Genomic DNA, 17,003 nt, shown 5'->3' with positions numbered 1-17,003 from the left:
CAACTACAGTAAGGCTTGCAGGGCTCCTGGATACCGGAGCCGATGTGACTATTATTGCCGATTATCTGTAGCCATCCACCTGGCCAACAGAGGAGGCTGGTATGGGAGTAGTGGGGCTGAGAGGATCCACGCGAGCAAGGACGGCAGCCACACCAGTTCTGATTACCAGTCCTGAGGGCCAACAAGCAGTCATTAAACCATATGTGATGGCAGCTCCCCTCAATTTATGGGGGAGGGATTGCTTGTCGCAGTGGGGGGTGAGAATTACCATGGATTTTTAACGGGGGCCACTGTGCTGCAGGGTGTTAGACAACCCATGCTTGTTTTAACCTGGTTAACAAATAACCCCGTGTGGATGGATCAGTGGCCCCTACCAATTGAAAAATTAAAGGCCCTGCAAGAATTGGTAGCAGAACAACTAGCTGCCGGACACATTGAACCATCACACAGTCCATGGAATACTCCAGCATTTGTGATAAAAAAGATATATCAGGAAAACGGCAATTTTTTTCATGAACTGTGGCAAGTCAATGCTGTCATGGCCACGATGGGGGCTCTGCAACCAGGCATGCCTTCACCTGCCATGATCCCTCAAGATTGGGAAATCATTGTCATGGACCTTAAGGATTGTTTTTTTACAATTCCATTAGCTTCCCAAGACAAAGAAAAATTTGCATTTTCTGTGCCTTCTATCAATCATGCAGAACCTGCAAAAAGATATCAATGGAGAGTTCTGCCGCAGGGCATGAAAAATTCACCAACAATTTGTCAATGGTTTGTAGCACAAGCTCTGTCACCTGTAAGGCAAAAATTCCCTACTAGTTATTGTTATCACTATATGGATGACATTCTGTTAGCATCAGACAAAGAGCAGTTGAATGACATGAAAAATTTGGCCACGAATTCGTTACAATATGGGTTAGTTATTGCCCCTGAAAAAGTGCAAAAAATAGAACCCTGGAAATATTTGGGAATGACAATTACAAGCGAGCAGGTTGGGCCCCAACCTGTGAAACTTAACCTTGCGGTTAAGACACTCAATGACGTACAGAAATTAATGGGATCCTTGAACTGGATCAGGCCCTATCTTGGACTGACCAATTCACAGTTACAACCTCTATTGGACTTATTAAAAAATTCCAATGACCCAACAGAACCCAGGATCTTAAATAAGAAAGCGTTAAATGTAATTCACATGGTGGAACAATGTATATACAAGAAATTTGTTTCTCGAATAGATCTGTCTCAATTGGTACAATTCTTTGTACTAATTGACAAAACTGTGCCATTTGGTGCTTTGGTGCAGTGGAATTCTGAGTGTGATGACCCATTACATATTTTAGAATGGATGTTTTTGTCATTCCAGCCACGAAAAACTGCTCCTGGCTTGTTTGAACTTATTGCTGATGTAATCATAAAAGCCAGAAAATGATGTGTAGAACTAACAGGACATGATCCAGCTACGATTGTTTTACCTGTTCAAAATTGGTATTTTGAATGGTGTCTGGCAAACAATTACGAGCTGCAAGTGGCTATGGTGGGTTTTCAAGGACAGATCTCGTATCATCTACCGTCACACCTGCTACTGAAATTTGCTCGAGAAATACCATTTGGTCAGAAAAACTTAACCCAGCCGGAACCTGTGAAAGGCCCTACTGTCTTCACAGATGGTTCTGGAAAAACAGGTAAAGCAGCAGTAGTATGGTATGAAAACAACAACTGGAACAGCAAAGTAGTATATCAAAATGGTTCTCCACAAGTAGTAGAGCTGCGTGCACATGGCACGTTGAAGCGGCAGCTTCAAAAACAAAAAGGGGGAATGATTGGGGAACCACCACAGGCATGTTTAGATAAAGTAGTTTATGTTCTTAACTTTCTCCATTATGGGGATAATTCTTCCCTACCTCCTCTTTTTCAACACTTCTCTCTTTTCAACACAGAGTTTACAAAAGGGTATTAAAGTACACGTTAAAGATTTAATTACTGGCCAGTGGAGTGGACCATGTGAGCTATTAACCTGGGGGCGAGGTTATGCTTGTGTTTCCCCAGATACAGGCCCACAATGGACTCCTGCTCGATTTGTATGACCATTATCATCTGGAACATCCCAGAGGGTGTGGCAATATGAATACCAGCTCAACCAAAAACTAAAGTGTAGGTCACCTTGGCCAATATAACAGGTCAAGATTCTCTGTGCATTGCAACCTCATCACAAAGCCCATGAACCAATAGACAGGATGGCTATGACTTGTGCAGTGCGCCTGGCCAGCGAGCGCATGCGTCATAGGTTGCAACTGAGGCGGATTTTGGCACCCGCTGGCCATGTGTGCTGAAATCCGTTCCTCTGCAAATGTATAAATACCGGAATTTTCCGAAGAGCATCGGGCTGGTGTACGGCAAGGCCATCGTTGCCTCCGTGGGGACGCCCACGCAAAGCTGGCACCTACCGATTGCTGGGCTGAGTTTCCGGAGCAAGATGGCAGAAGAATGTACAGATGGTTCATCTTCCTCACAGTCCTCGGATGGACGTAGTCATGGATACCGCCGCAAACCAAAGAAAACATCTGGATGACCCTGGCGGACGTGACCGGACAAGATAGCTTATACCTCAGTACAGCAACACCAAGCAATCCCTTTTTCACAGGTTTAATAGGGGGTTACACTGACATCAACAAAGTTTAAGAACTTATTGATGGAGACCCCTGTGCAGCAGGTCATGGACTCAATGGATGGGAATGCCTGGTTTCCACCGATCGGGCATTCACCCTCATTGCCACCCCAGGAATCACAAATTCTGGGGTCCCTGAATACAGACTGGTGTAGTATTATCTGATTTACTGTTAGAGGTTGATAGTGTTAGACATGCTACGCTACAAAATAGAGCTGCAATTGATTTCTTGCTTTTAGCACAAGGACACAGTTGTGATGAGTTTGAAGGGATATGTTGTATGAATCTATCCTATCACTCAGAATCCATTTTCAGTAGTATTCAACAATTAAAGAAGGGAGTCAGGAAGCTGACAGAAAGCGATGAATTAGATTGGCTAACAAAGATGTTCGAGGGTTGGGGATTGTCTGGATGGTTGATATCTCTGCTCAAGACTGTGGGGGTAGTTATCCTGGTTGTGATAACTGTGCTCCTAATGTTGCCCTGTCTTTTCAGCCTTCTGCAAAGGGCCCTGCAGAGGGCAGCCGGGACAATATTTCTGGCACAAATACAAAAAGGGGGAATTGTCGGGGGATGCAACGGGTCTGTGGAATGCCTGACAGTTCGAGAACAGCATGACCTTGAGCAGCTTGTAGCGTATCCTTGAAAGTCTGGAAAGATCCGAGAAAAGCGGTACAAAAACAAGATAGTGATAAGAAGAACCGTCCTGATGAACTCGCCAATCATGAATGGTTAGTTACTAACTAAACCAATCATATACTAACACATACTCTGAAGAAGGGGATAAAAAGGTGTGTTAGAACAATAAAGTAGCCATTTTGCATGATCTATTACTTGTCGTGTCCGTCTCTACCCTGACGCCAGGCCTTCGCAAGCTTTTGACATGCCCTTTGGTGCTTGTTCCCTTTACGACAAGGCAGTGTGGGTTTGCTTCCTCACTTACCACGACAAGCCTTTTGAAATCCTTCTCGTTCAGTGGCACTGAACTGCAGATCATCCGTTTTTTCTTCCTATTGCACTGTGTGGTGGATGCGTCTCGCCAGCAGACAGCTCCAGGAGAGCATTCGACGCTGCTGATCACAGCAGCAGCATGAACTCCTCTCCCTCGTACGGCGCCGGAGCGCGTGGGTCGGCAACCTCAGGGGAGCTGAGCCTGCGTCGCTTCAGGCGAACGCGCTTCCACTTTGCAGCCAGGCTTCTCTCCTCATTTTCAGCCATCGACAGAAAGACGTTCCCTTTTTTTTCTCAGCAGTGACTCGTGCCTGGGCAGAAATCCCCGCCGAGATTCGTGGAGCTGTTAACCACCCCCCAGCCCCCCGAAGGTCTCCCACCCCGATGCGCTGCAGTGCTGCCCTCCGACCGGGCTATGGTGGGTGCCGTTCGTCCGGCAAAGGCCGCCGTAGAGGCCGGCCTCTCCTCGGCCGCTCAGCCGGCCCTCTTCTCTCTCCACCCTGCCCTTTATTTCTTTTAAAGGGCTTATTCACTTACTTTCGGTTTTTAAAAGTTGGCAAATAGCGATCACTAATCCAACCAAGCCTCAGCTTTTGAACAGCCCTTGCCGAGTCTCACGGGGGATCGAAGGAGGCCGAGGGGGGAGGGATGAGGAGAGGCTGGCTGTGGAGGGAGAGCTGTCAGGTGATGGCGGCTTCCCCCGCCCTTCAGGCCGGCGGCGGTCCGCCTCCTGCCCGCTCAGCGCTCTTTTAGATGGCAGCATTTAAAGGCGGTGCGTGGAGCCTGCCGGAGCCGAAGCGGGGCGGCGGGTCAGCTGGGAGGAGCCGCTGACAGCCGGGCCAGCGCCCGCCGCCGGGCCGGGCCGAGCCGAGGACGGAGCCGGAGTCGGAGCCGGGCCGGCCGCCGGCGAGGCGAGGTGAAGGGGAGAGCGGAGGGGAGCGGGGCGGGGTGGGTCTGGGGGCGGCCTCAACCCGCGCTCCCCGGTGCCGGAGCCGCCCGGGCGGGCCATTCGGCTCGGCCGGGTGCTGCCCCCAGGCCTGACGGGTCGCGGTGTCTGCTGCGGGGGTGGGGAGGGGGGGTGAAGGTGCCTTTCTCGGGGGGAAGGGCTTTGAGCCCGATTCTCTGCACAACTGTTCTCCCTTCCAGGCTGCCAGGCGTCACCAGGTGTGTGCTAGACCATAACCTGCGTGTAGAGAAGGAAAGGTAAAACAGAAGATGTCTCTGAGACCTAAGTGCACCTGGTGCTCCCGGGTCCTGGCCTGGGATGGTGCCGGCTGTAGTTAGCTGCTCCTTCAACAACAAGACAATTCTCCCTGACCAAAAATAACAGCCTTGCAAAGTCCACTTCTTCTGAACTTCGCCTGTCCAGTTTTGCTTTTAACAGAAGTTGAACAACATGTAAAGAAAGATGGTAATGGTTTTTCTCTCTTTCTTTCTTTTCCAAACAGCTCAATGACACCCAGAAAGAAGCTACAGGGTCTTGTAGCTGCCACGGTCACTCCAATGACTCCTGATGGGTGAGTTGTTGAAGTTGCACTGATTACTGTTTCCTTAGACCCCTGTTTTCCTTCTTTTTTATTTGGAACTGATCAGTTTTGTGTGTTCGTTTTTTAAATCGGATCTCTGATGGGATGGGGGAACTATTAGGTTGGTCCCACTAGCACTAGAGTGGCTTCCCTTCACCTGTGCATCCTCCTGTTGCCCAGCAAGAGCTGTAGGTCTGGGTTTGGAGAGATTGGATCAGTCTCCCATCTCTCTTTCTGCTGCTTTTGTAGGTGAAAATTAAATCATAGTAAAGTTGTATACCTAGAGTATTGCAGTATTTTCCCATTTGTTAAGGCAAATCACAATCCTAGTTAAAAAGAACTCTTGAGAGCTAGAAAATAATTGCCAAAATCTCATGTCCTTTTAGACTTTTCTTTACCCTCACTAACTCGTGCATGCGTTTGTGTGCATATATGTGTGCATGGAATTAGTCTAAGCCAGAAGAAAATATTGCAAGGACTGCACAGTTCTGAAAATAACATCAAATCGAAAGTTGAAATTCGGCCTTCCTCAAAGTAGTGATGGTAAACAGATGTCCTCCCTACTGCATCTTGATGTTGCAAGACAGAGTTGTTTGGAGTCAGCAAAGGACCCTGAGCTTCTCTGATGGGTGATGTGTCAAGATCTGTGTGTGTTTCTGAGGGAGACGGTGGAGTTTTGCTAGTATAGTCCTGTGAAAGTGATCCTTTACTTTTGAAAAGTGCTGTAAAGCACAGTACTGTCTCAGTCCGGGAACTCATTTGCATTACAGTCACTGTTTCATTTCTTGCTTTAAAGGAAACTTATTTCCAATTTCATTTTTTATTACAACTCAAATTTATTGCAGTATGCTATTTGGAGAGTGACCTGGGACCTCTGCCTGGAATGCATGGCCCTTGTAAGATATGGTCTCTGAAAGCAGCTATGAAATTTTGGGTGATGTGTGAACACAGTCATGTTCGCAGAATTGGCTTCCAGACTATAGGGTTGGTCCATATGTTTGACAAATGAAAACAAAGGTGAAATACTATACACTGATAGACAAAATAAGTTTGTCCTGCAGAGAAGATAAACCTAGAATTCAATTTCCCCTGTTTGTCAGGGAAGTCTGTTGCTTTCCTCATCCTTTAATGAGAGAGAGAGAGAGAGAGGTCAAAGTCACATCCAGCAGATGCCATTTCACAGTCTGTGTTCAGCAATTACAAGTATAGTTTAACTATTTGCCAGCACTTGCACAAATATCTTTGTGCTCTCAAGAGGACTCCCGTTTCCCTCAACAGTCAAAAAGGTTTGAGTGTCTCTTGTTCTCTCGTATTGCCCCCAAAAAGTCCTTTGCTGTGACGAGCCTGTAGTAATTACCAATTGAGATAAAAGGTTTGAACAGCAAACTACTTGTCAGGAGGAAGAGAAACTGGAAGAAAGAATTTGGAACTGAACTGTTACCTGGAAAGTTAAATACGTGCTGAGTATATCATACCTTGGGGTAATCTGTGTGCGTACAAATGCAAGGCTTCAAAAATGCATGTCTTTTTGTTTGTTTGTTTCTTAATCTCTAAGTTTAAGATACCTGTGGGTGGAGACTTATGGTTGCTGTGGTTCCTTTCATTTCAGACAAATTAACCTTTCGGTGATTCGTCAATATGTGGATTATCTGGTAAGCGAGCAGAACGTGAAGAATGTTTTTGGTAAGTGGTTTTTTGTTTTTGTTTTTTTTTACAGAAACTGCATTACACCCCTTTTGCCTGGATGGGAATCCTATGATTTCTTACCTGATAAGAGCTGTAGGGGGAGGGACTGTGGATGTGGGATCATCCTAGACATTTATGTTCACGAGCAGAGAGAGTGCAAGTGATACTTAAGGCATCTGCTTTTGCCTACACCCCATTTCTGTGTGGGGTAAAGTAAGTGTTACCTTCATACAGTGACATTCCCAGAGATGAATGGATAATGCAGTGTTGGCAGAAAGACTCAGCTGAATGAGTATCCTATTTGCCTGGCCGAGACACAATCATCTGATTAAAAAACATGGCTCAGGAGTCCAGGGAAATCAGTGAGCTCATCACAGCCAAATGGTCTTCTTTAGGAGACCTGTGGTGCACTGGGTGATACCAAGGGGGGCACTGCTCCCACCTCTCTGTCCTGCCTCTATCTCGGGGACTGTTGTGGGGGCAGCAGAGATGGTTGAGTAGAGGATACAGCATCTGCTAAGCCACTTTCATTCACAGCCTGGCATAGTCAAGCAAGCTGAAGTCAGTGATAAGATTTTAGCTCAAAACTAGACTGCCAAGATGCAGAGCAAAGCGTGGCAGTGACTTCAGCTATCACATTTTAATCTGTTGTGACTGAACATAACTGACATCTCGTCGTTTTCCAGCCTAGGTAGCACACATGGTTCCACTCATGACAGAGACACCAAATTTCAGGTCAGGCTGTTTCCTTCGGGTGGAGGATAGACAATCACTTTGCCTGGCTAGCTGGGTGTCCCTCTGTGCACTTGTCATAGCCTGACTCACTGCTGGGAGAAGGAGGTAGTTTCTGCTGAGGAGGAGGTGCTGGGGGACAGTTTCCCAGTTTCAGCAGCTGATTCTGCCGCCTCCTTCCCACCACTGCTGATCCTGAAACACCTAGGTTTCCGACACAAGCATTTAGTGATGATAACACTGCAATCCCCATGTAGATGCTCGTGCGGACCATTGCTATCTTAAAATGAGTTTGGGGAAAAATATTTCTGTTTAATATCATCAAAAGTGTCAGTTCTTGTCTTCAGTAAAATCAATGCATATAGGCCAGGCCTCAGCAATTGTGTTGTGTTGAAACAGTGAATGGCACAACAGGAGAAGGACTGTCCCTTAACATCCAGGAGAGGAAGCAGTTGGCAGAAGAATGGGTGTGCCAAGGAAAAGACAAGTGAGTAGCTGAGAGTGAACAGGGGATTCCAGATCTCATGTTATAATATAGGCATGCCTGATTGCAAAGCCACATCTGCTAATGGCTTTTTTTTTTTTTTTTTGGAGTATTCTGTTGTTGGGCTTTGTTCCCCAGCTCCTTTATCATAGAAGTCTGTGGTTTTGTTACTGCCAGTTAGCTGGTGTCTGTTTCTGCTGCTTAGAGAGCTTGTAAGAGCCTTCTCTTTGGTACACTGAGAGCCAGGGGGACAAAAAAGGGCTCTGGGGTTGAAAAGGGCTGTGCCCTTTGCTTATTCTTGAGAAGAAATGAAAGTAAAGAGCAATCTGCCTATTTATGCCCTGTGAGCATTTCTGAACCTTTTAATATATTAAATGATTTGGTATGGGGGAAGCTGAGGTGTAAAGTGTTTTAGTGCTTCTCTAAAGGTGCAGTCAGTGGCAGAAGAAGGAATTCAACCCAGATCTGCAGCTGTGTATCCAATTGCAGCTCCATTCTCCATCTCTTGTACCTGTCATAGTCTTGTATCACTCACTGCTGCCATCTTCTTAGTTGCTATGTCAGAGGCAGTGGAGAGGAGGAGGTGTTTTGGGTGAGAAGGATAGTGAGCAGAAATAAACTGGTATGAAGGCTCACAGTTTGTGTGGGTATAAAGGAGAAACACAGAAATGGGACTGAGGGGCTGGAACCTGGGAGATTGTCCTGGCAGGAGCAGATAAGCAGTCAAAGGTGCTGCTGTGAGGTTGAACTCTTCTGGTAGTTCTGCAGAGCAGTAGGTTCAGAAAGCAAAGATGCTTTGATGATATCCTTTCCTTTTCCCAGCTTCCCCTTAAATCCTTAATGCCTTAATAAAATATTAAAATTTGTCCCTCCTGACAGCCTTACAAATACGACAGCAAGGAGTCACACGTGATTCGTATTTCCAAATGCATTTTCTTTTTTCCACCACCAGCTGCTTGCCACTGTCAGCATTTTCCCTGTGTGTCTGCTTGTCAGGTCAACACAGATTCAAATCCATTTCGGGTTTAATCTAACTCAGTGAAGTTCTTGTTCTGTGGCTCGCTGGTCTGAAGCGATTCATTTTTGGGAGACTGGTATTTTTCACCATCACTGAAACCTCCCCAAACCTTCTGAATTTGTTTTTGTGCAGATTGGATCACGTGATCATTCATGTGGGAGCACTGAGTCTGCCAGAGTCCCAAGAGCTGGTGTGTATATGATATGATTCCTTTTCACTATGTGTGTAATAAATATGAAGCAGATGTACCTCCAGGTACCTTCCATTCTCTCTTTTATAGGCAAGACACGCAGCAGCCATAGGTGCTAGTGCTATTGCTGTAATAGCCCCCTTCTTCTTCAAACCCACAAACAAAGGTAAGTAGATGTGATTGCCAGACCTGCTGAGGCCTTTTATATTGCCCTCCAAACTTTTATCATAGATAAAGGATTAATGTCATCTTCTTTCTTTGGAAAATATTTTGGTGATAATGTTTGCACACCCGTCATGTCTCATGCCATGCAAAAGCAAAACCTAGAAGCATTTTTTAAACACGGGAGATATCAGAATTCTCCCATTAAGAAGTGGGAAGGATGTCTTTTGGGATGTATTTTGTTAGCCTTTTGGAAAAAGAAGAGTTGCTTATAGAAAAAGTGGTTAACTAGTCTGTCTTCTGGATAGTCTGGAGTTCACGCTTGATCTGGGCCACACTAGGAAGCAGTTGGTTCCATGCTGACCCTTGCCAGACACTGACCAAGTTGATAAACTGTTGATGCACAGGCGTGCCTCTTCTTACTGAGATGATCACATTTGGTTCTGTGCACCTAAGGTTACCTCAAAACTGATAAATGGAGTGTTTTGCTTTTAATATAATGAACATAGTATAAAAGAACCACATGAAGAAGAGGTTTGTAATAGAAATGTTAGAAGTTGTCTGAATGAATTACCAATGGAAATGTTCATATGAACGCACCACAAGAAACCAGAGTGGATTACCAGAATGGCTGGTATTGATAGCCAAGGACACGATCAGTGGCAATCAAACTGGTAAGCACAGAGGAAGAGCATGAAGATCAGCTGAAGACCTCGCTGATAGTAGTAGGATGGCAGTGAGATTTCAGCATGTTGGTTTTTGCCATTCCTCTTCCTGCTATGCCAATGGGAAGATTGCCCAAGATCTATGAAGGATGCAGTGAAGAAGATTCTCAGGAAGAATGTCAACCATAATAACTCTGTGATTCCTAAAAGGGTACAAAAAAGTTGTCCAAAAACCTGCTCATCATCACCATTAAGCAGTACCCCAGGGAGGTGAATGTGAATGTGATCCCTTTTCCTCTGTGTTGCACATAAGTGATCCTGGTGAGACCACTTTGGGACACAGGTCTTGCATGTGTGAGAGCACGCTTGAGTTACATCTGTAAAAGAATGAGTGTGAGTTACTGAAATTGGTTTGGTTTAAAATAAATACTGTCTTTGCCTTCCCTAAGGTCTTCCACTGAGTTTTGTTACATTTAAGTTTTTATGATGTGTGAAGGTTATTACATGACTCGCTGTGTATGGTACACAAGCTGTAGATGGCCTCTCCACAGACCTGACTGCTGTGAGTCTGAACTGTCTTTCACTACAGAGAGTCTCCTCTTCTTACAGGGGTACTTGCTTATTTTCTTCCAGGTGAGCTGATCGCTTTCTTACAGAAGGTTGCCTCTGAAGCCCCTGCAGTTCCATTTTATTACTATCACATTCCTCCTCTGACGGGTGTGACGAGTAAGTAGTGCTTAGTCAGCTTTTCCTGAGCCTGTAGGCTCATAGCAGCCTGAGTAATCCCGGTGGCTGGTGTGATTAGTTTACCAGTTGTATGTGGCCTCTGCTCCCGTCACATGCAAGCTGTAGCGGAAAGGATCCTTTCCAAAAATGGGAGGTGAATCCAAGACTGGAAAATAAATTGAATTCCTCTTCATTGGAAAAAAGTCACAGCTTATGGGTACTGAACAACTGGGACAGGGGAGGTGATGCTGACCATGGCTTTGCCATTAGTGTGGACCAGGATAGGTAATTGCCTTGGATAACCATAGCTGAGTCCCAACTTTTTGCAAGATAGTGACCACCATCTCACTTGGTGTACACTGACTGCATAATCATGTTTGCTAGTAAACTACATGTGAAACCACAGTGCTTCTCAAGTCTTATTATTTAGCAGACAAATGAGGAATAGAATACATATCTTTCATTACTTGCTCTAGACACCAGGTTATGTGGTGTTTCTGGTTGTATGAGTTTATATTTATTCTAAAATATGTTGTTGCCAGTTCATTCCTAAACTTTCACTTATCTGGGGTTTTCCCCTTCTGATCTGGTAAAAGGAACACTTCAAAGAGGGTGGAAAGATGTCTTTTGTGTAATTGGGAAATAATCATCCTAAAGTTGTCTCACTGGTTGTTTCAGAGCTATATAGTTTACTAGGCTTATGCCAGAAATGAACAACTTGTAAAATAGTACGTCTCCCTCTTGGGGACAAGACAGGGAAATCTCCCAGAACAAGGGTGTGTTTCTTCATATGAGACTGCTGTTCTGCACAGTTCGTGTTGAAGAGTTGCTGGATGGAATAAAAGAGCGGATCCCCACCTTCCAGGGCGTGAAGTTCAGTGACACAGACCTCTTGGACCTCGCACAGTGTATAAACAAGAATGAGAGAGAACAGTTTGTATTTCTTTATGGGGTGGATGAGGTAAGAAGCTCCTTAAAAATTATTTCTTCTGTGGCATACTCTTGCTTAGGGAAAAAAGTGACCCTGGACATTCAGTGCCAGGTAGTTTTGCTGCTCCCTCCCACCACCTCTTTTTTTTCTATTTTGTTACATGAAGTAAATTTTTGTTGTTGTTTTGTTTCTCTCCACCCACCCCAAACTAGCAACTGTTGAGTGCACTGGCAATAGGGGCAAATGGAGCAGTTGGAAGGTCAGTATGGCTTGGACTCCCTTCCCTCGACACACACACTGTAGTGTTGTATCTTCCACTATCTACACAGTGTTTCTCTAACTATCTTCTGTCACCACAGTGGAGGATTCTGCAGGGTAGGGCTGTACAGCAGCAAGCAGATGGATGAGCTAGCTCCAGTGCTAGCGATGGGACAGTTGTATAACCTGGGATCTTGGATTATGTTTGTTTGGGTGATTATTGCTGCAGTCTATAAGCTCACTCAAAGGTTTCAGCGTATTTCTTTATCCTCATGGCAACTTTTTGAAGTAGGGAATCGCTTTCTTTATTATATCGGTAAGGAACCAAAACCCAGAGAGGTTAAAATCATTAGTTTGCATGAGAAGTCTGTGAGGAAAAGGGCTCTGCTGAGTTTAATTTCTGATTCGTCTTCTGCCCCTCATACCAGGCTGCTTAGATGAATTACTGTGTGATATCCGTGTTCTTGTGTAGATGATCTGTTAAATGAACAAGCAACCTGAAAATTAAGTGATTGACTTTCTGTATTGCTTAATTGTGTCTTTTTATTTTTAATTTTGAAAAGGAGTTCCATTTGTAAAGAACTGGGAAGAGAAATCTGCTCTCTAAACTCTTCCATAGGGCTTGGCATACTTTAGATGCTTGACAGTATAAACCACACATAGATTGCATGAATCTCTATCATAATAATGGCATTCTTACAATGTCAACAGCAAAAGCCTGTGGCTGCTTCTTTTGTTTCAGTGGTTCTAAGCTCCTCCTTTGCATTTACCGATTCTATTTTTGGTTTGGTATTTTTCTGGCAGTACATACAACTATTTGGGCCAAAAAGCCAATCTGATGTTGCAAGCCTTTGCAAAGCCAGACCTTGCGTTAGCACAGAAGTATCAGGTACGGTACCTCCACTGTCCCCACTAGGAGCAGCCTCCTTTCTCCTCTAGTTTTACTGGGGCTGATTGCCATGTGGTTTTGTTGTCCATGCCCTGAGGTAGCTTTACTAAAGCCAACTTCTTTCAGCTTCACCCCTCCTGCTTGATATTAATCTCTCCTCACCTTTTTGTCCAGTCCTTACTAACTTCTAAACAAGATTGACCTTACTTATCCTTCAACTCTCTGATCTCATCAATGCAGAGTGAGCAAGGGCCTGGCCTTTTTCCTTGGACAAGCCCACATTGGACTTGGAATGGACAAAATGGACTAGGAATATTCTGGGGATACCTTACATGATGTAGGGCAGAAAGCTGTCCCAAATCAGCTCTGCCTTGACCCCTCTTGGTCTTGGGCAGCTTGAAGATTTGTGAGGAGTTCTGAGCAATCAGTATATGATCTTGCCATGGTTTAACCCCAGCTGGCAACCAAGCCCCACACAGCTCCTCGCTTGCTCCTCCCTTCTGCCTCCCCAGTTGGATGGGGAGAATTGGGAAAAAAAAAGGTAAAATTCATGGGTTGAAATAAGAACAGTTTACTAGTTGAAATAAAATAAAATATAATAATAATAATTGTAATTAAAAGGAAGATAACAAAGAGAGAAATGAAACCCAAGAAAGACAAGTGATGCACAGTGTAATTGCTCACCACCTGCTGAGCGATGCCCAGCCAGTCCCCGAGCAGTGACCCCTGCCCCCGCCAACTCCCCCCAGTTTATATAATGAGCATGACGTTCTGTGGTATGGAATAGCCTTTTGGCTTGTTTGGGTCAGCTGTCCTGGCTGTGTCCCCTCCCAGCTTCTTGTGTACCTCCTTGCTGGCAAAGCATGGGAAACTGAAAAATCCTTTCCTTAGGATAAGCGCTAAAACAACTAAACAACTAAAACATCAGTGTGTTATCAACATTACTCTTGTACTAAATCTAAACCACGGCACTGTACCAGCTACTAGGAAGAAAATGAACTCTATCCGTGTCAAAATCAGGACAAATCTATACCCAATGTTTTTAAGGGACATTTGAGGCATCCTTCTTTTGTCTTAAAATAGAAGTGACTGCAGGATGAAAGTCTGAGAGATGTCTGAAGGATGATCTGCTCTGGGAAGTCTCTTCACTAGGCAGTGGATATTCAGATTTGTAAACCTTTAGAGCCTGATATGAGACTTACCAGTGTTCTCGGACTCCTTGCAGTGAGAGACAGCTTGAACATGAGTGATAAGTGATAGACTGAGAGGGAGTGATGGTTTTCTTATATCCCTCCCTCCCCTATTCCAATGGAATTCAATTACTATTTCCCATAGACTGGCCAGGTGGCCATGGGCTTTTCTCAGAGCTGTGCAACACTTGTATAAGATGTAAATATCATAATAGCTCTAGATGCTTTTACATCTTAAAATTTGAAGGCGTTAATGAACTACTGTATGTCTTTTCTAGTTTCTCACCGGGGAATTTCTCAACTTTGTCATCAAACTAGGTAAGTCCTACACTGCCTGGTTCCCTTGTTATATCTAAAAATGCAGACTTGGTGCTCCAGAAACTCTCACATTGCTGTACCCTCAGCACTTCCTTCCTGAAAGATTTTGCAGTAAGAAAACGTTACGTCTGCTGTTTTCTGAGTTAGTAGCAGCTGGGAGCTCAACAAAGGGAGCTGATCAGGCATCCCCAACAGAGTCCACTATCACTTCCTTCCTTCTTCTGTGACATCTCACAGCTTTAAAGCTGTGACTCTGGGATTTACCCTTTTTCTTATCCTCTTTGTGTGGGTTGGTTGTTGTTGTTGTTCTGTCTCCAAAAGCTCATTTCTAGCTTTGTTTCTACAGTGTCATTTTTCTGAAATGGTAGTGCTCCAGTAGGAAAACAGCTCTGATACTTGACTCTCCTGCCTTGCTATAAATTAAGAGTAACTCTGTTCAAGGCTGTACAAGGCCAGAGCATTTTAAAATTGAATGATTTTTAGAAACAAAACCAAGTTTTAATGTAAAAAGCAATTAAAACCAATCAAGTCAGAGTAGCATAGGTAGATGGAGTCGGACATTTCATGGTTTTCACTTAATGAAGAGAACTGTTCACTGTAGTTTTGCTGTACATATGCAAGCCCTAGTGAACCTAGCTGAGCTTTAGTGCTTGGTTGTATTTCCTGCATTAAAAGTCAAAGGAAATGCATCATTATTTAGCCTTATAGATAAAGAGGCAAACACCAAATTTCCAGAGGTACATAAGGAGACTTGAGCTATGGACAGAGAGGCCTCTTGAAGTGGTTCAAGTTTGTACTCAATGTCATTGTCACATGCCAGCAGGATGTTACTACTCCCAGGGCTTGGCTTTATGTGAGTCTACATCAGGGGATAGCTGTGAAGCTGCAAACATTGGGTTGCTGTGATGACAAATTGGCTGGACTAGCACAGCCTGCCAGTGAAGGCAAGTTTGAAGTGGCCTGATTTTTGCTTGTTTTACCTATGGAGGACTTGCATCTTCTTTTCTGTTGTCAGGGCTGTGTGGCAATACATTTTGGCAAGGAGAAAGGAACACACGTACAGCCCTGGTTATCTGTAAAACTGACACAGCAGTTTGTAAAGTGCATGTCTAAGAATATACTCTGCTTGGTATCTTTAGGAGGGAAACAATAATGGTATAATATATAAATAAATGCAATAAGCAGGTGTAATTTTTACTGTAATGTCCTTCCTGTCTGCAAGCACAATCTCTTCTTAGTTATGCTGTTCTCGCTTCTGAGAAGCGCTTAAAGCCTGGTTTATTCTGGATTACACAGGAACTCTATGCTGCTGCTTTTTTGGACACCTGTATAGAGACTGCTTTAAGCAAAATGATCTGTAAATGTCCTGATTTTGCTTTTGTCCACCCAGGTTTTGGTGTTGCACAGACTAAAGCTGTAATGAGTTTTGTTTCTGGCATTCCTATGGGACCTCCACGGCTTCCGCTTGTTGATGCCTCCGAGGAGTTCATTGTCAAGGCCAAAGCAAAGCTGGATAACATTATGTGGCCTGATGGTGACTGATATTCACTTCTGTGTCCATCTGGAAGTGGAGGCTCCTTTTCTGGGATTCACTGTCGTGTGGCACATTCCTCACGTGACGGGCTGCGATTTCTTTCAGGGAACTGGCAATGTGCCTGAGCCCCTTCCTGTTAGGGCTGGCTTTGTTGGTGCACATGTAGCCACCTTTCTGTGTAACTTTACTCCTCTCCCCCGGAGCTCTGCACATTGCAGGACTAGTTGTTATCTTTTTAATTAAAAAAAAAAAAAAAAAAAGCAAATCTTCCCCAGTTGGAGGATACTGACTCGTTTTGTGTAGAAAGGAGGAAGATCTGTCTCCACCCTCCCTCCAGCTAGATTGCGTCTTCTTCTCTACCTTCACGAGCACCGCGCTGTGTATTTAAACACTGGTACAACCCCGTCTGTTTGTCAGAATCGTTGGGACACTGACCGTGCATGCAAAATCCCGCTTTTGTCTTACTGCGTTTATACACCTTTAGTTAATGCAAAATTAAAAAACCAACCAACCAACCTTTTGCAATGGAACGCCTTCGGCTCTCTAATAAATAGGTATTCCCCGCCTTCTTCCTTACGACAAAAATAAAGCCACAACTGAGCGAGATCAGCCCCGGCGGCTGTGGGTAGGTGCAGGGGCTCGCTGCCCGTGGGCCGGCGGCAGCTGAGGCCTAGGGAGCCCCTTCTCCTCCGACGCCACGGGAACTACTCCCTAGGCCCTTTTGTTGTGACTCACTCGGTATCTCAGTCCAGGGCCCAGGTGAGCGGCGCGTAGAGGAGGGGTGAATTTTCCTAACAGGCCCCAATTCCTTTGCTCCAGTCTACGCTCTGCCACGCCTGGGAGCGCTTTGTGTGCGCGGCGGCCCTGCTGTGGTACTGAAGAAGAGGAGCGCAGCAACCCGCCATCGCTGCCTGCTCCCGCCCTGAGGGTCGCTGAGGAGGCTTTGCGGCCCGCCGCGGCCGCCGTCGCCGCGCATGCGCGGCCGCTGTCTTGAGGCGCGGGAGGGCGGTGCTGCCCGGCGCCGGGAGGACCGGGCGGTCGCGGCCCCGCCGGTGCGCCCCCCGCCCCCCGGCCC

At 45.4% G+C, this 17,003-nt stretch overlaps 1 protein-coding gene across 5 annotated transcripts; it reads left to right on the top strand.

Annotated features, from left to right (window-relative positions):
- Positions 1–4,265: 4,265 nt before the first annotated feature.
- NPL (N-acetylneuraminate pyruvate lyase) lies at positions 4,266–16,506 on the top strand. 5 transcript variants are annotated; one of them, XM_049807304.1, is made up of 13 exons: positions 4,472–4,535; positions 4,766–4,822; positions 5,068–5,136; positions 6,755–6,828; positions 7,963–8,050; positions 9,198–9,255; positions 9,346–9,421; positions 10,716–10,808; positions 11,621–11,769; positions 11,952–11,998; positions 12,802–12,886; positions 14,355–14,394; positions 15,785–16,506. In XM_049807304.1, the coding sequence occupies exons 3-13, from the start codon at positions 5,072–5,074 to the stop codon at positions 15,934–15,936; spliced, it is 927 nt and encodes a 308-aa protein (XP_049663261.1). In that variant the 5' UTR covers positions 4,472–4,535; positions 4,766–4,822; positions 5,068–5,071; the 3' UTR covers positions 15,937–16,506. The 5 variants fall into 5 exon arrangements, 4 of the variants coding, with proteins under 4 accessions (XP_049663263.1, XP_049663260.1, XP_049663261.1 ...); XM_049807306.1 differs by lacking the exons at positions 4,472–4,535; positions 4,766–4,822 and adding an exon at positions 4,266–4,428; XM_049807303.1 differs by lacking the exon at positions 4,766–4,822 and having other exon boundaries at positions 4,439–4,535.
- Positions 16,507–17,003: the final 497 nt, after the last annotated feature.

The sequence above is a fragment of the Accipiter gentilis genome, chromosome 8 (genome assembly GCF_929443795.1).
Source record: "Accipiter gentilis chromosome 8, bAccGen1.1, whole genome shotgun sequence".
Taxonomy (NCBI): domain Eukaryota; kingdom Metazoa; phylum Chordata; class Aves; order Accipitriformes; family Accipitridae; genus Astur; species Astur gentilis.
Note: the sequence above shows the minus strand (reverse complement) of the source record. Positions and strands in the feature narration are given on the sequence as shown.